The following is a 16,528-nucleotide window of genomic DNA, read 5'->3' as shown; positions in this document are numbered from 1 at the left end:
CCTCCCCACCCCATCCCAGGCCCTGGGAATGGAAGACAATGTAGGATGGGGCCCACGCCCCCGTCTGAGGTACAGTCACTGCCCCTTGCCTCCTTGCCCCTCTCTGCCCTCGTCTTCACCAGGCTCTGAGTGGTATGGTTTGGGGTGTGTGGTTACTGAAGTTAGGGCTGGTGGCATGGTGCCTCTGCCTGGGTTCAGGATGCCCGAGTCTCCTCTCTCCTCAACTCTGTGAGGCCTGGTGGATCAGGGCAGGGTGTTCCCACACACAGAGCCTGGAAGCTTCCTCTGTTGGATAATAGTGGTCTACTCTGAGGGAATTACTGCTAGTCACAAACTCTGGGGCAGCTGAAGCCAGGAGCTATTGCTGGTCAATCGCTGGTGTGTGTGTGTGTGTGTGTGTGTGTGTGTGTGTGTGTGTGTGTGTGTGTGTGCGCGCGCGCGCGCGCGTGTGTTTGTGTGTCACAGCAGCCTTTGGAGGTACTAGGGGTTGAGAGGCAAGGAAGCAGGCGGCCAGGGAGCCCATGCTTGTGAGTCAGTTGCAGGGCAACTGGAGAGTGCCACTGTGGCCAAGGGGAGTCTGGGGGTCTGAGTGGGACAAAGCACTGAGACAGACAGGTGATAAGTGCCACCAGCCTGCCTGTCAGTTGAATGGAAGCACCGATTGGCCCAGGACAGGGGCCAGAAAGTCCAGGGTGGGGGAGGAATAGGGCAAGGGAGGTTTCAAGCCACTGAGTCAGTGATAGAGCCTCTGGCTGCAGGCAGCTGCAGGTGACAGAGCAGGGAGAACAGCCATGACAAAGATCCCCACCTATTCAAAAAGGCTGAGTGATGCCACCCGCCCGCCCGCCCCTTGAGTAGGGAGGAAAGGGGCAGGGGTTCGTGCATATATGGGAAGGTGGGAAGCTGGCAGGCTTCTTGCCAAAGCTTCCGCCTTGAAGCCCCCTTACCTACCTCCAGCCAGAGGAAGAGAGGCAGCAGGAATGGGCAGGGACCATGGGAGAGTTGGGTCCAGAGAGGGAGGCCTCGTGGTTCCCTCCCTCAGCACACCTTCACACACATACACACATACATGACATGCAGACTCACTCATATACATGCACACGTGCACACACACACACACACACACACACACACGAGCCAGTTGACAGCCTGAGCTAAGAGAGGGGTGTGGAGTGGCTGGGGGTGGTGGGTCACAATTGGAATCGTGAACAGGTGGCGAGAATGGCTGTAGAAAGATGCATAATTTTGCGTTATCCCTCACAGTGATGGGTTCTCTAAAAGACCTTCCTCCTCCTCTTCTTTCTTCCTCTGTGGCTGAGAGCTCTTCTGTCCCACTTGAGACCCAGGGCGCTTGCTCACCCCCTTTCTCTTGCTCCTGGCCTGAGGCCCCCTGCAGGGGGAGGTGCGCTGTACTGGGTGGTGTCTACATTCTCCACCACAGCCAGCCCAGGGCGGAGAGGAGGGTCAGGGGCCCCGGGGGCCTCGGAGCAGAGTTCTCCAGGGATCCTGGGCCTGGCAAGAAAGAAACAGTCACAGAGGGAGGCTGAGATGGGGAGGCCCTGCAGGTCTCTCCTACGTGCCTCCTCTCCCTCCAGCCTCCAAGGGCTGCTGTGATCAGAACTGTCTAGGGTTTGGGGTCCCTGTGTCTGCCTCTTCTAGAACTGTTTTGGGTCTCAATATACTCCCAGGTTCCCCCCATTTCCTTTTTACCGATTAGTCTGGATCCTTGGGGTTTGTTTGTTCCTGTTAAAATTTCTGTCAGCATTTCTACCTTCTAAGCCCACCAGAAACTTCAGGAAGCCTATGCATGTTTGACTGTGAGTTTTTTTTTTTTTATCACCTTGTTTGTTTTGCTGGGAATGGACTGTGCTAATTTGCACATGCTAAGAAATGCTCTACCGCTGAGCTACCCCCAGCTCCTCAGTGGGGGATTCTAGGTAGGGGCTCTACCGCTGAGCTACCCTCAGCCCCTCGCTGGGAGATTCTAAGCAAATATTAAGCTATAGCCCAGACCTCTCTTTACTTTCTGTTTCACAGTAGGGTCTCACTAAGCTGGTTAGGCTGGACCTGCACTTTCCTTAGCCTCCCCGACACCTGCCATAACACCCTGCAATACAAGTCCCTGGCTCAGTCACTTTGACCCAGCTCATTTCTTTGCTCACACTTCTGCACCCAGCCAATAACAGCCTGCAGGCTGTGCCCGCAAACAGCTTGAGATGCAGGAACTGGATTCCTGAAGCAGAAAAGTGCTTGTCAGTCACGTGTCAATCACTATTTAACAGTCTTCAGTGGCCTTGGCATGAAGTGCAGTCAGTCCAGAGTGGCTCACCAACGCTGGGAAGCTCTGAGCTCCCTGTCTCTAAGAGCAGCTGAAGGCTGTCCTCCTTGTCAGACAGGCCTCCCCTTTCTCCAGCAATCCTATCTCAGCCCTACCACCCCAATTCTGTCTATATTTCTGCACATGCATCTGTTTCTTTGGTATGCATCTATCAGTCCATTTGTTCAGTGTTTTTCTACTAGACCCCGTGAGTCCCCAGACCTTGAACTCACTATGTAACTTCCTGCCTTCTCTTCCTGGGTGCTGGGATCACGGTGTGCACCACTGTCCTGGCTTCAAATAGTAATGGGATTTGTGTCTAGAACTTTGTGAATGCCAGGAAAGTACCCTACTCTCTGAGAATCAGTTTGTTCTTCGGCATCGTTGGGGTTTCCTAAATTCTGGGGCTAGTCCTATGTATTCACCTCCTTACCCCACCCACTGACATCTGGGCCCCACCAGTGCCCAGCCCCCACAGCCCTGTCCCACCCCGCCGCCCAGCACAGACGCACGCAGGAGCCGCATGGAGGCGCTGGACGCTCCAAGTCGGTTGGCTGCTCGACAGGTGTAGTTGCCATAGTGCCTAGCGCTCACGTTGGCGAAGAGAAGCATGGAGCGGGTGCGCTCCGTCTGCACTTTGAGACCCTCCGCCGAGCCGCTGCTTAGCCTGCCGGGGATCCGGATCAGGGTTGGTTTCGGCCTCCCTGGGGGTGCAGTGCCCAGCTCCCCCTCAAACATCCAGGCTCCTTTCTTCTCCCAAGAGACTCAGAACTCTACGTAACCCATGTACCCCAAGCCTCCCCGCGGATCCCATCTCCAAGCACCAGGGCCACTCTAGTACATTCCCACCATGCGTCCCTAATCTCCAATGCCTCTTAAACTCAGCCCTGGTGGTCTCTTAATTTCTCTTCCACACCTTTAGCATCGACCCTCGACCCCAGACCTCCTTGCGTGGCGCGGGGGAAGGGCGGGGAGTAATCCTAGCATTCATTATATTGGTGCCTGAAGTAGTCTTTCTTCCAGGAGCCTACAGACCCAGTAACCTACACAGTGGACCCTAGATTCTCAGGACCCAGGTCTCCGCACCTTTGCACTGCCAGTTTCTCCATCCTAGCTCTGTGATCTGAGACTTAGGACCTCCCTCCCCTCCCCTCTTCCCCTGGCCTTGCCCAGTGCAGTCCTCACAGCCTGTCATCCTTGTACCACTGGAAATCTGCAGGCGGCACAGCCATGGCTTCGCAACGCAGGAGGGCCGCCCGGCCCAGGGCGGTTCGTGCGCTGGTCACGTCGGTGATAGTCGGGGGATCTTTAGAGAAATGGGGGACAGAGGCACGTCCTTGCTGCATGGGGACTTCAGGGCCCCATTTCAGCACCCTCCTTCAGATCCGAATTCCCACCCAGCTGCCAGCTTCATGCGGCAGACTCCTCCTCCCCATCATCAGGGTTGGCCAGTTCTCCCCCTTGATGCTCACAATTCACTGTGACCAGCACACGGCGGCTGTCAGGCGCCGAATTCACCCCGTTGTGAGTAATGCATTCGTATTCCCCGGCCTGGCCTCTCTGGATGTCGGAGATTTCTAGAATCTCGCCCTCTGAGGTGAAGCCGTCTGTGGGGGAGGTGGGGAAGGGGGTGCAGGGCCGGACACAAACACTTAACACGGGACAACACGGGCACAACACGGACACACATCAGCGGGGCACAGCAGGGCCTGGAGTGCCCGGGGTCAGTAGGAGCCGGGAAGGTCCTATGGGGGCAGGGTGGGACTGAGGTGGGGGACTGGGAATCTCAGAACCCAGTAGCAAAGGACCTAGAATTTTGTGCAAGAGATCTTAGGGATCTGGAATCTTGTGTCGTGCTCAGGGGACCCACTTGGGAGTAAGGAGTAAAGCCAGGATATTGGCTTTTGGTTTTCAAGGATCCAGAAAAGGCAGACACAATGAGGGAGGGTCTAGAGTTCTTTTGGATTCAAGAAATTCAGACCTGCTGATTGAGATTGGTAATCCAGATAACTGGGATCTTTTGTTATTGTTTGTTGGTTTTTTTTTTTTTTTTTTTTTTTTTTTTTTTTTTTTTTTTTTTTTTTACAGACGAGGTCATAAGTAACCGTTTAGATAAAATTTAGGGCAAGTACGATCTAGGGTTCAGATCAGAAGTCACCAAGGGTCAGGATGAAGGACCATGAGGCTAGAATGGGTTTCCTGCCCTAGGGCATTGAAGGAATGGGATCCAGTGATGGTGATTATGGGTTTGCATAGAGTCAGGAAGAGCAAGGGACTGGGCTATCGAGGCGTGGGGATGAAGTGCTGTTGTTCTGACCTGACATGTCAGGCAGGTTGGCAGCACCTTTGGGGGAAACTGGATCTCAGAACTCATAAAGCATGTTGTGGGTAGAGAGGGGAGCTCCTGATGGCTCTGGATCTATGGCAGGGGTCTAAGAACGGGCATTTCTGGAAGATTCCCAGGAGCTGCTGATGCCGAGATCCAGAAGAGAAGAGGCTAGAACTGCTGCAGGGGGGTGGAATGGCCGGACACTAGATGCAGCCCAGCCTGGGGCCTGAGTTAGGAGAATCCCTGGTGGAGGGAATCTGGGGCAGGGAGTGTCAGGTGACCTGGGAATAAGAGCCTAGCCTGGGAAGAAATGGGGGCCAGGGTAGGGGGAATCAAGTCACCAGAAGGGCTCCAGGGGTTCAGAGTGAGGGAGTCCAGCTAGGGATGTGGGAGAATAGAGGGGCCCAGATCACGGCGAGGGGAGGATTCTCACCTCGGAGCTGTCTCCAGGTGACAGTGGGCTCTGGCCTTCCCACAGCCAGGCAGAGAAGGTTCACATTGCCCCCTTCATTGACCGCCACAGGCGAGGAGATGTTCACAATGCGGGCAGGGACTGGAGACAGAGGGAGAGTTGGGGTGATCGTGCATCCCTAGCCACCCAGACCTAAGCTCCACTGTTTCAGACCCAAGATCAGGCCCAGGATTACAGATTCCACCCCATTAGACCCAGGGGTGTGGGCTCAAACCCTCCCCACTCACCCATGGGTGTAGACTGCACACCACAGTCCTTCACCCTCAGATCCAGGGTCCAGATGTCAGCCCTGCCTCCTACCCAAGAGTCATACTCAGACGCAAGCTCATTTCCTCAGACTCTGGGGTGCAGACCTCAGCTCCTCCTTGATCCAGGACTCCAGACTTTAGCCCTGCTCCCTCACACCCAGGAGTGCATACCCTAACCCTCCTTCTTCATGTCTAGGAACCTCCTGAGCCTCTCCTCCGGGGAAAAGAGTGCAAACAGGGAGAGACAGGCAGGCTGGTTTGTTTCCACACGGCTCAGCAAATGCACCGAGCTGTAGCTGAGTACCCCTCCTACACCTTGTTAGAGAGCCGCTGTGGTGCAGGGCGAAGCGGCTCAGGCTCCACTCACTTCTATCCCAGGGCAGTGATCAGCACTGGGATGAGTACACACAGTGTGCCTAGCCCTGACCATTCTGCAGGCCTGCCTTCCTGTCCCTCCCCACTTGTCTTCCTCTCTTCACACAGGGCTCACCATGCACGATGAGGTAGACCTGAGTGGTGTAGGGCTGGTGGCGGGTCTGGAAGGAGCAGGTGTAGAGGCCCTCATCACCAAGCCCCACCTGGGTGATGAGGATTGAGAACTCTTCAGGGGTGTTGATGAGCAGCCGCACTCGGGGGTCACTGGTCCAGCGGTCATTTCCTGCATACAGGATGTTGGAGCGGTTCAGCCAGGCCACTCTGGTCACATGCTCATCAATGAAGCAGCTGGGGAGGAAGCCAACAATAAGAAGAGAAGGCAAGGGCTTCCCCATCAACTGCCACTACACCTGCAGGACCCTGGGAGGCAGACCTCAGAGAGGGAAGAGGCCTGGAAGTAAGACTTGTGAGAGACTGCTGTGTGTTAGGGAGGAAGGGGAGGACTGACTCCGAAGTGGGAAAAGGGTGGGGGACAGAGACCCTGAGAGAAAAACAAAGGCAAGTGGGGAGAGATAGAGAGACAGAAAGCAAGAAAGATGGGGCAGAGATCCTGAAAAAGGAGACAGGGAAGGAGGGAGGGAGGGAGGGAGGGAGGGAGGGAGGGAGGGAGAGAGAGAGAGAGAGAGAGAGAGAGAGAGAGAGAGAGAGAGAGAGAGAGACCCAGGTGGGGAGAGAGACCCCACTGAGGAGAAGATCCCAGAGACTGATACTCCTCGCTCTTCCCTGGCAATCATGGTCTACAGGGTTCTGAATCCTTGCAGTTCCCATCTCGCCACTTTTAAGAGGACAGTAAGGTTCACAGGTGGAGCTGGGCTTAGTGTCCGCATCCCTCACAGCTGGCTGCAGATGCAGCTGATGTCACTCTGGGCTTGTGCATGCAAGGTGGGTGGAACTTCAAGCTGCCTGAGCCGAGCCCCAACTGGGATATACCTGAGGGTGGCGTTGTCACCTTCACACACAGTGTAGTTGTCCGCAGGTGAGCTGAATTCCAGGCTCTGGGACAGCAGCCCTGCAGAAGGGAGGGGTTGTTCAGCCTTGGCAGCTGGGTGGGGCCAGCTGTGACAAATACTCAGTTCACAGACACAGACGCGTGCACACGGTGTTGGTTACACAGACACCTGCATCCACTGCTACAGAATGTATTGTTTTCAGAAATCCACACACAGGGACACACTCAGACCAGACCAATATGCCATGTCCCATCCTCTGGGTCTGCTCTGACTCAGAATGGAACTCTTGTGGAACAGCTCACTTACAGAGCTGATGCCCAGTCCCAATCCATACACACAGACAAATGTGCACGCAGAGAAACATATGCACATTGGTGCATGTACACACAGACACATCTACACACCCAGACATATGTATGCACATATCAAACACAGTGCCACTGACATGCAGACACATCTAAGCACTCAGCTACAGACCACATACACATGCAAAGCAAAGTGTTCAGAGACTCCTGGTTACATAGTGTGATGGCAAGACTGCTGTCTTGACAGCAGAGCTCCACACGAGGCGTTGCAGGACTGCACTTGTGGAAATGGTGCTCTCAAAGCACTGGAGGTGGCACTGGAACTGGTCATGCCAGCTCACGAGGTAGCACAGAGAAGCCCCACAGCAGGAGCGTTGCTAACTATGCTGCGGGTGTGCAGGGGCAACTCTTCTTTGACGGTGTAGCTGCCTGCATGTTGCCCACATGCCTGTGAGTCACTCTGTCCCACACTCCTGTGAGAAAGCCCATTTGAACTTGTTGCTCCACCAAGCTAGATTTGCATTTCAGAATTATTTCCTCGGTGTATTGCTGTGCCCTCTCTGGGGTGAGTAGACATTTCCTTTTGTTGTTGTGTGGTATGTGCATGTGCACAGGGGTGCCCTCGGAGAGGGCATCGGATCCCCTGGAGTTGGAGTTACAGGCAAATGTTAGCTGTTTGATGTGGGTGCTGGGCACTGAATCAGGTCCTCCTGCCTCTTCAGGAGTAGCAACTGCCTTCACTACGGAGCCATCTCTCCAGCGCCATGGACAGACGTTTATTCAAGTCTCCTCAGATAAAGTCACACAGTGCATAGATATAATAAACAAGTATGGAGGTATATACAGACACAGGTATCATGCACACATACAAGTGCTCAAGACTCACAGGCATACACACACGCATACACAGGGACACGTTGTTCACAGTCACACACACAGACTGTTGAGCATACAGTACATTGACACTCATGCACACAACAAATATATTTGCAACAAATATACACATGTACATGTGAGCAAGATGCACATAACATACATTAATTCAGACATATATGTGCAGACACACACAGAGGGTCACAGATGCTAAACATGGCCTTGTATCCACACCTTTAGCTATCCCGTGTGGCTGAACACAGACCTTCACACATATACACACACAGCTGCCAGACACAGTTGACATGCCAGTGCTCACAGTGCACACACGGGCCTGCCTGCATGCACCAGTGTGGCCTGGTCACACCACCATTCAAGTCTCTGTAAATTAGGGCCAGCAGAGCTGGACCAGGGCCAGGGAGTGGGGGCTGGGTAAGTGGGGGCAAAGCAGACTGCACTAAGAGGAGGTCTGGCTGTATGACCTTGGATGATTGGAGCAGGAGGGCCCTGAGGGCTGCCCTGCCCCCAGCTGGGGAAAGGAGCTAATTAATCTAATGAATTAATTGCCCGTGGTATCCCAATGACTCCCTGGGGGCCTCTCAATCAACAGCCCCTCAGGATGGGGCTAGGACAGAAACAATGTAGCAGGCTGGTTAGGCCTGGGGTTTGGGTCTGAGCCCAGAAGCCTCTCAGCCTGGGGTCATCCAGGCCAGAGCCATTGTCCTTCAGTAAGAAGCCCAAGCAGGGAACTTGTCACATATGCTCAGGTAACAATGGGATGTGTACACGCATATGGGCCCCACCAGGGACTAGGAAAAACCCAAGGCCAAGGCTAAGCCTTGTGATACGCATGGTTATGGCCCAGGTCAAAGGTGCTCCCAACAGCCCCAGACACAAGTCTGGCAGAAGGTCACTTGCAGAAATCAGGAGCAGACAGACACACTCAGAATGCCAAAGGCCAAACCGCGCTGGTGCACCGAGTTACCCTGCTGTCCCCTCACGGTTCCACTCACAACAGCCTTGCACACCATTCGCAGCTGTAAGGTCCTCTCAGGTTGTAGAGCGCAGCATTGCCAGCTTGAGCAGACAGTCCCTGCACCCACTTAGGAAGGCGCTGGGTCCTTCTTGCACAAAGTTACCACTTGGGGGACAGACCACTTCACTGTCACACCCCTCCAACAGACAGGTGCCGCCCTGTCTAAGAATCTGTAATTCTTACATAGTAAATCATGCTGTCACCTCTGACACACGCATGCATGCACACATACACACACATGAGTGCGCGCGCACACACACCCCTACTCTAAGTCACAGATCAAAATACACATCCAGACCAAAGGAAGTGAGGGAATGTGACAAACCAGTCCAGGAGCACAACCATGTTTGGTACCACGATCTCTTCATAAGCTGACCCACACAAATACACCCCGCAGCATGCCAAACTCTTGTAGTGTCCTAGACAGGGCCCTCAACCTTGGCCCATCAAGGGCTGAAGTTTCTGGGGCATTGTAGGGTACCTAGATACCCCACCCTACGGTAGTGACAACACAGGACACCCACAGAGATTGCTGGTATCCCAGAGCTCTGAAGAGAGAAAGACTTCAGAGCTGGTATGTCCACTCACATAGGCTCAGTGTGCGAACAGTGGAGGCCCATGCCACAGGGGAGCCCTCAGCCACAGGGGAGCCCTCGGCCACAGGTTCTCAGACAGAGGGACCTGCAGAGGCACCCCTTGCCATGGAACTCTTCCCAAGACTGGTACTGTCACTTCTGAAGCCCTGAGTAGCCCTGGGACCAAGGCTTCCTGTCAAGTCCTAGAGTCAGCATCGCCCTTTGCCCCGGGCCCCAGGGCTGTGTGTAGCCCAGATGTGCCCCTCTCTGGTTCTCCATCCACTAAACCTCAAATCCCTTCTTCTAGTGGCTCAGGTGAACTCCAGCCTCTGTGCTCAGGTCATAATCTTGAATCAAGGTGGTCTTGTGGACGGTCCTAGGAGACGTGATAAATGAGCCTGTCCCTCAATGAGCCTTTAGCTCCTTGCCTATGAATATGGACACCACAGACCACAGACCTTTATATATGTATTTTTAAAAACTGACCCTGGAATCAGGTGCTGTGCAATCTGGGCTTCATTTAAAGAGCGTAGCAGGCAGGCATTCATTTACCCAAAGACAATTTTTTTTTAAATCTTTCTTTTCTTCCCTTTTTCTTTTTTTCTCCTTTTCTTGAAACAGGTTCTCTGACAAACCAGTCCAGGAGCACAACCATGTTTGGTACCACGCCTGGCTGTCCTGGAATTCACTATGTAGACCAGCATGGTCTTGAACTCACAGAGATCTGCCTGCCTCTCTAGGATTAAAGGCATGAATCTCGCCTGACCCCAAAGTCAATGTTAAAACTCTACAACCTGATTCCTCTCCATATTGCCTGAGTTTCTCAATTGCGGCCATGTGTGGGACTCCTCTGGGGCTACAGCACAATACAGTGCAGTGCCTGGCCCGCAGAAAGCCTCAGATGTTGAATTATTGATGTGGAAAGCCAGGTAGGAGCACCCCCACACTCTGTCAGGCCTGCTCTTCCTTCCCACAGAGTCTGGGCATTCTCCATTATCACTAAACTCACACATGACACGGCATCTCTCCTACAGACTGGACGCGTTCTGGGGGCAGAGCCTCATTGTGACTCAGATCTATGTCCCTAGTGTCCCCCAGCTCCCCCGGGAATCTTCTTGGAAACAGCTGTTGTCCGAATAAAAATGAACGGATGCGTCTGACTCTTGAACTCTTTCTCATTCCTCAAGACCCCATTCAGGAAGAGCTCTGTGACTGCTCAGGGAAGAGACCCCATGTCCTGTTCTAGGCAGCCAGTTTGGCCGTCTATTGCACCTCCCTCACCTGACCTGGAATTTCTGGATGCTGTGATTAAAAACACGCATTTATTTGTACTTTATGTGTACATGTGTGTGCCTGTGTGAGTCTATGTGCACCATGTGCATGCAGAGGCCTCCACAGAAACCAGAAGAGGGTGTTGGATTTCCTGGAACTGTGAGCTGCCATAGAGTGCTGGGAGCCAAACCCAGGTCTTCTGCATGAGCAGCAAATGCTCTTTCCCACTGAGCTGTCTCTTCAGTCCACATGTTTTTTATCTGTTTGACCCAGAAATGTGCCTTGCTTAGGTCAGGGAGGGGTCTGGAGAGGAAATATAGGGTTCTAAAGCCATGTAACAGACCTCAAAGGCTAGGAAGCCCAGCGTCTACCCTTTCATATCTTGACTACACATCCCCATGGGTCGAGCCTCGGTTTCCCCTTCTGGAGAAAACAAAGAATAAGAATTTAGTGCAACTTCTTCTGAACGCTGCCTTGAGAGTACACAAGCAGGCGGCATGCTGAGCTCAGCAGCTGACGTGTAGCACGGGCTGAGAATGTGTCCAGAGCGCATCCTTTTAAAGAACTGCGTACTTCTCTTGCTGGCCTGGTGTCAGCCTCCCTGACTGGGGCGAGGGGCGGACTGTCCGGTCAGCTGGCCTGGTGTCAGCCTCGCTGACTGGGGCGAGGGGAGGACGGTCAGCCGACACTTCTGAGATCTGCCACTCCTGTCAGACATCTTGCCAATATATGTTCTAGCAACCCTGCCTCAGCTTCCCCTAGGAGAAAAGGCAGAGTCCCAGCATCAAGGCTCACCTCTGTCCCTCAGGTACAAAAGTCTCTCCATCTCTGGGACTCAGTTTCCCCATTGACAAATTAAAATGGTGATTAGCCTCTCTTGCTGGATAGAGTAGATTAGAGAGACATCATGAAAATCAGACCTGGTAGCTCATGCCTGTAACCCTGGCACTTGGAAAGTGAGGCAGGAAGAGTTCCCCAAATCTGAGGCCAACTTGACTACAGAGTTCCAAGCCAGCCTGGACTACAGTGAGTTTCAGGCCAGTTTTAAAAACATAGTGAGACTGTGCATTCTATGTAATAACATTCATTCATTCATTTATGTGTAATATGTGTATATAAATATATAATAACAAGCTGAGGAGGAGAGCTGAGGGATAGAGAAGGGAGGAATCCTGTGAGGATAGGGTTCTCTAGGCCACTGCTCTCGTGAGATTTCCAGTCTAGACTCACAGGATAAATCAATAAACAGAGGTCATGGGAGGAAGAGGTTTCTAACAAGCCCTATGTTCAGAAATTAGAAGTGAGAGTCTTTAGGGATCCTGGATGAACCCCAGGCAAAGCTGGGATGAGGACTGCCCGAGGAGGGCCGCAGGGGGATAATCTCTGGCTTGACCAGCACCGAAGCCCACCTCTCTGCTGAACTCACGTGAGGCCTGCAAGCTGCACCACACATCAGGCAGCCCCTTCTGCGGTCGACAGCTCAGGGCCTTTACGTCCACTGCGTTTCTTGGGACCTGGAAAACCAAGGCTGGCTTCTCTCTTCCTTCAGGCCTTAACCCCTTCTCAACTTCCTAGCAGTGGCTTCCTGGATCAGCCTCCTCCAAAATGGACAACGCGTCCTCCACGGCACTTCTAGCCTCTTCCCTCACTCTCTGAGGTGACCTATCGAATTGTTTGCCAGGGTTTTTTCCCCAGCTGATTCTTGATCTCTGTCTTTTCACTGTAAGCTCTGTGAGGGAGTGTTTAGTGATCTCTGTGTTTTCACTGTAAGCTTCTGTGAGGGGGTGCTTAGTGTGGCTTGCTCCGTACCCCAGCCCACAGCACATATCTCGGGTGTCAGAATGGCAGTGTACACAACACTCAGGTGTGGCGGGACACAACTGTGATCCTGGTGCTGAGGACACTAGGGCATGTTTGAGGCCAGCCTGCGCTACCCACAAGGCAGGACAATACCTTCTGAGTTCTGACAACCTGGGTACAAGCCCCTGGACCCACACAGCTGACTCCCACAAGTTTTCCTCTGACCCTCACTAAAAATTAAGTAAATGCAACATTAAAAAATGTAATATATAAAAAATGGCAAGGAAACAAAGGATCAAGAGTCAGACTATGGTACAGGGTGCAAAGGCCGTGGAATGGGCTTCAGTCCTGGCTGCAGTGTGCATGCCCCCTCCCCTCCAGATGCCCCAGGAGCAAAGGGCATCCCCCTCTCTCCACCAATTCACTCACTGCTGAGTTTTTTGATGGAGTTAGTTTTGAGACGGGGTCTCAGATTGCCCAGGCTAGCTCAGTAGTAAAGACTGACCTTGAACCTCTAATCTTCCTGCCTCTGCCTCCCAATGCAGGGGATACAGTTCATACCCCCATGCTCAGCTTATGCGTCAGCTGATGTAGCTCTGGGGATCGAACCCAGGGCCTCCTGCAAGCAGTACCAACTGAGCCACATCCCCAGCCAATATAGCCTCATTTTGTGAATGAATATGTAAGTGTGTGGACAGTGTTGGCATAAAGGATTTGGGGGTGGGGAACTAAATGTACATTTATAGTTACATAGCCAGGAAGGTTTTGCTAAGTGTAAGTAAGCCAAAGAAATAGGCTGACTTTATTTCTGTTTTAAGAAGAAAACACTGCCAAGAACAAACCAGGCCTTCTTTGCTTTGGATTGAAGAAAGTTGTGTGGAATGAATTTGTCGTGAAAGAGAGAGAAAGCTGGGGGACTTTGCTCCTCTGCTGCCTGGCTCTTGATCCACCAGCTTCTCTCGGGTGTGCATGAGACCTGGGCATGCCAGCCCACATCCATATCCCAGAGTCTATGAAAAAGAGGCAGGAGGACTGCCTTCAGTTCAAAGCCAGCCTGGTCTACATATTACAGGCCAACCATGTCTACATATTAAGACCCTGCTCAAAAAGGAGGAGGAGGAGGAGGAGGAGGAGGAGGAGGAGGAGGAGGAGGAGGAGAAGGAGAAGAAGAAGAAGAAGAAGAAGAAGAAGAAGAAGAAGAANGGAGGAGGAGGAGGAGGAGGAGGAGAAGGAGAAGAAGAAGAAGAAGAAGAAGAAGAAGAAGAAGAAGAAGAAGAAGAAGAAGAAGAAGAAGAAGAAGAAGAAGAAGAAGAAGAAGAAAAAAAACTGTGGGAGAAGGGAGACTCCTATGCCTGTAATCACAGCATTTGAGCACTTGGAAGGCTGAGACAGGAGGATCACCTTGAATTCAAGGCCAGCTTGTACTACGTAGTGAGACTCTGACTAGAAAAATCTGTGACTACACGAGAGAAAGCTGGGGTTGGGGGCTTGGTTCTTCCATGCTCCTCATGAAAAACTTGAGTTTTTAAAAAAGAAGGTATTATTTTTCATACTTTACAAATTAAGGTGTGTCCCCGCCCCCAAGTAGCAGTAGGATATGAATGAGGCACCTGTCTAACAGGTAGATTTATCTTGGTCCAACCCACTGGGTCCCACTTTCTCTCACTCTCAGGTTTCACTGATCAAGGTCATATGGCTTTGCCAGAGCCACCACCCCCGGCCCCAGGGGAGGACCCTAAGAGAGGCACATTGAGAGGCAAATGGGACTGTACCTTAAGATGACAGTTGGGTGGAGGCCAGGGGTCAAGGAGGTACAGTGAAGGGGAGGCAGGAACAGATGCAGAGTGAGCAAGGGATGCAGTCTGAGTGAGGGAGTAAGCAAAGAGGGACTCAGACATAGGGGTCAACGGAGATCAGTCTGAGAGGCAGATGTGCTACTGCGCTGAACCCAGCAGGGATGGAAGGAGATGGTCAAAAGGGGGTCCACAAATAAGTCAGAAGCAGAAACCTCAAGTGACAGTGGACCCGGCCAGTAGTCAGCAAGTGAGACAGCGCTCAGTCGCGTACGTGCTCAGGTGTGGACTTTTAGCGCATTCCCTTCCTGCCCGATCCCATGCCCTCCCCAGATGGATCTGCGTGGGCGCATCCTGCGTGGGCAGGGTTGTTTATGTGACTGTAGTCTGCAGGTGTGGCTTGGCTGGGATACTGTGATGTTTATGTGACTGTGGGTGACTTGATTGGAGACCCAGAGTAGCTGCTTCCCTGGGGGCTGCTGGGGTACAATGTTGGGTCCCTGATGGCAGAGCGTGTCCCTGATTCTGTGATGCTTGATTGGACAGAGCCTGGAGGAAGTGATGTGGAACCGCCTGGTTAACACTTTCTTGGCTTCCTAGGTACCCAGAGCTCAGTCTTCACCCCATCCCTCTCCCTTCTGTGCCCTCAGGGCCTTTTCCTTGCCCATACTCTCCTTGACAGGCCCGGCAGGGAAAGCAGTTCAGACATCCATTCTCAAGGCACGACTCACAGCTGCTGTTAGAGGGTCTTTAGGCCCACTGGACCGGTTGAGACCCGTGTAACTGGCATTAGCTCTCCTATCCTACCTTCTCCACCCCACTGTTGCCCTTCACCTGTCCATTTCTCCATCCAAATTTCATTTAATCCAAGACTAGATCAGTACCCCAACTTCCTGGCTTCCCAAGATCATCCCCCAGTAAACGGCAGCACCCCAAATTCCTACACTTTCAGTGCGAGGGAAATCCTGATAGTGAGTTCCAGCTGCTTCTCTGATTTCCCTGGGTCTGGGTTTTCAGTCTGTGGACATTCTGTCCTCATTGCTTGCTGACCCTGGAAGACACTCCCTCCTCTACCTCTGCCTAAAGACGCAGAGGCAGTGCCCTGTCCCCAGGCAAAGACTGCGCAGGGGACCCTCTCCAAAACGCAAGACAAGACCCCCTCCACACACGGGGCATCATTCCAGCCTGGTACCCCAACTCAGTTTGGAGACTCTGCCCAGACGGAAACTGTCACCCCAATGTCTGAGCCCCTCCCTGACCTAAAGCCGTACATCCCTGCCGCCCCAGGCCGGCAGCAGGTGTCGGCGACCCTCTTGTTAGTGATGGAGCAGCTGACGATGGGAACGTGCACCCCTGAAACCCCGCGCATCCATGCACCCAAGGACCCATGCCCAGCCAAGGACTGCCTCCGGTCCCCGGCTCCAGACCTCCACATATCCTCAACCCCGAGGGGTCCCTCCCTGCCCGCCTCCGCCCCGACCCTGTATCCCCTTCCGGGACCCCGGCGTCCCCGCCGAGTCCCCCGCCCCCGGCGCTGCGGTACCTCGGCTGATGACGGCCAGACCGGCCAGGGCGGCGGCGGCGAGGAGCCGGAGCCGGGCCCCGGGCGCAGGGGGGGGCATCGCGGCGGCGCGGAAGGGGAGGGGAGGGGGCGGTCGGGGCGCGCGAGCCTGGGGGAGAGGGGGAGGGGAAGGGGGACCCCGCCTGCGGCTGCACCGGCCCGGGGGGCGGCGGGGGCGGGGGGAGGGGGCTGGGGGGGCGCGACGAGGCGGCCTGAGCTGCTGCAGACCCGGGGAGGGGGGTGGCGCTGACGGGCAGGGAGACCGGCCAATCAGGGCAAGCGGGGGGCCGCGGAGGCGGGGCCGGGGGGGGATTGCTCGTTGGAGGGAGAGGCCTTTGTTACTGTGGCCCGGCCCTTCCCCCGCCCTCCCCCGGGCCACAGGCGTCCTCCAGGTCTCCAGAATCCTGGCCAGAGATGCACTTCATCCCGCTACCTCCTGCTGCAGGAGCCAAAACCCTCCTCCCCAGAACCAGGTCCTGTCCCTCCTCTCTCAGACTCAAGGTGTGCAGACCCCAGATCCTCCTCCCTTAGTCACAGGAGTCTAGACCCAGTCTTCCTCCCC

The 16,528-nt window shown here is 53.9% G+C and overlaps 1 protein-coding gene across 1 annotated transcript; it reads right to left on the bottom strand.

Annotated features, from left to right (window-relative positions):
- Positions 1-1,367: 1,367 nt before the first annotated feature.
- Iglon5 (IgLON family member 5) lies at positions 1,368-16,059 on the bottom strand. Its single transcript, XM_050121266.1, has 8 exons — positions 15,949-16,059; positions 6,732-6,810; positions 5,857-6,089; positions 5,080-5,199; positions 3,790-3,924; positions 3,503-3,623; positions 2,830-2,984; positions 1,368-1,512 (listed from the first exon to the last, which is right to left on the bottom strand). Exons 1-8 carry the CDS (start codon positions 16,025-16,027, stop codon positions 1,424-1,426), a joined length of 1,011 nt encoding a protein of 336 aa, XP_049977223.1. The 5' UTR covers positions 16,028-16,059; the 3' UTR covers positions 1,368-1,423.
- Positions 16,060-16,528: the final 469 nt, after the last annotated feature.

This window comes from Alexandromys fortis, unplaced genomic scaffold, assembly GCF_014885135.2.
Source record: "Alexandromys fortis isolate MF-2015 unplaced genomic scaffold, M_Fortis_MF-2015_v1.1 scaffold_161, whole genome shotgun sequence".
Taxonomy (NCBI): domain Eukaryota; kingdom Metazoa; phylum Chordata; class Mammalia; order Rodentia; family Cricetidae; genus Alexandromys; species Alexandromys fortis.
The sequence above is the reverse complement of the archived record's forward strand: the minus strand, read 5'-3'. Positions and strand labels throughout refer to the sequence as shown.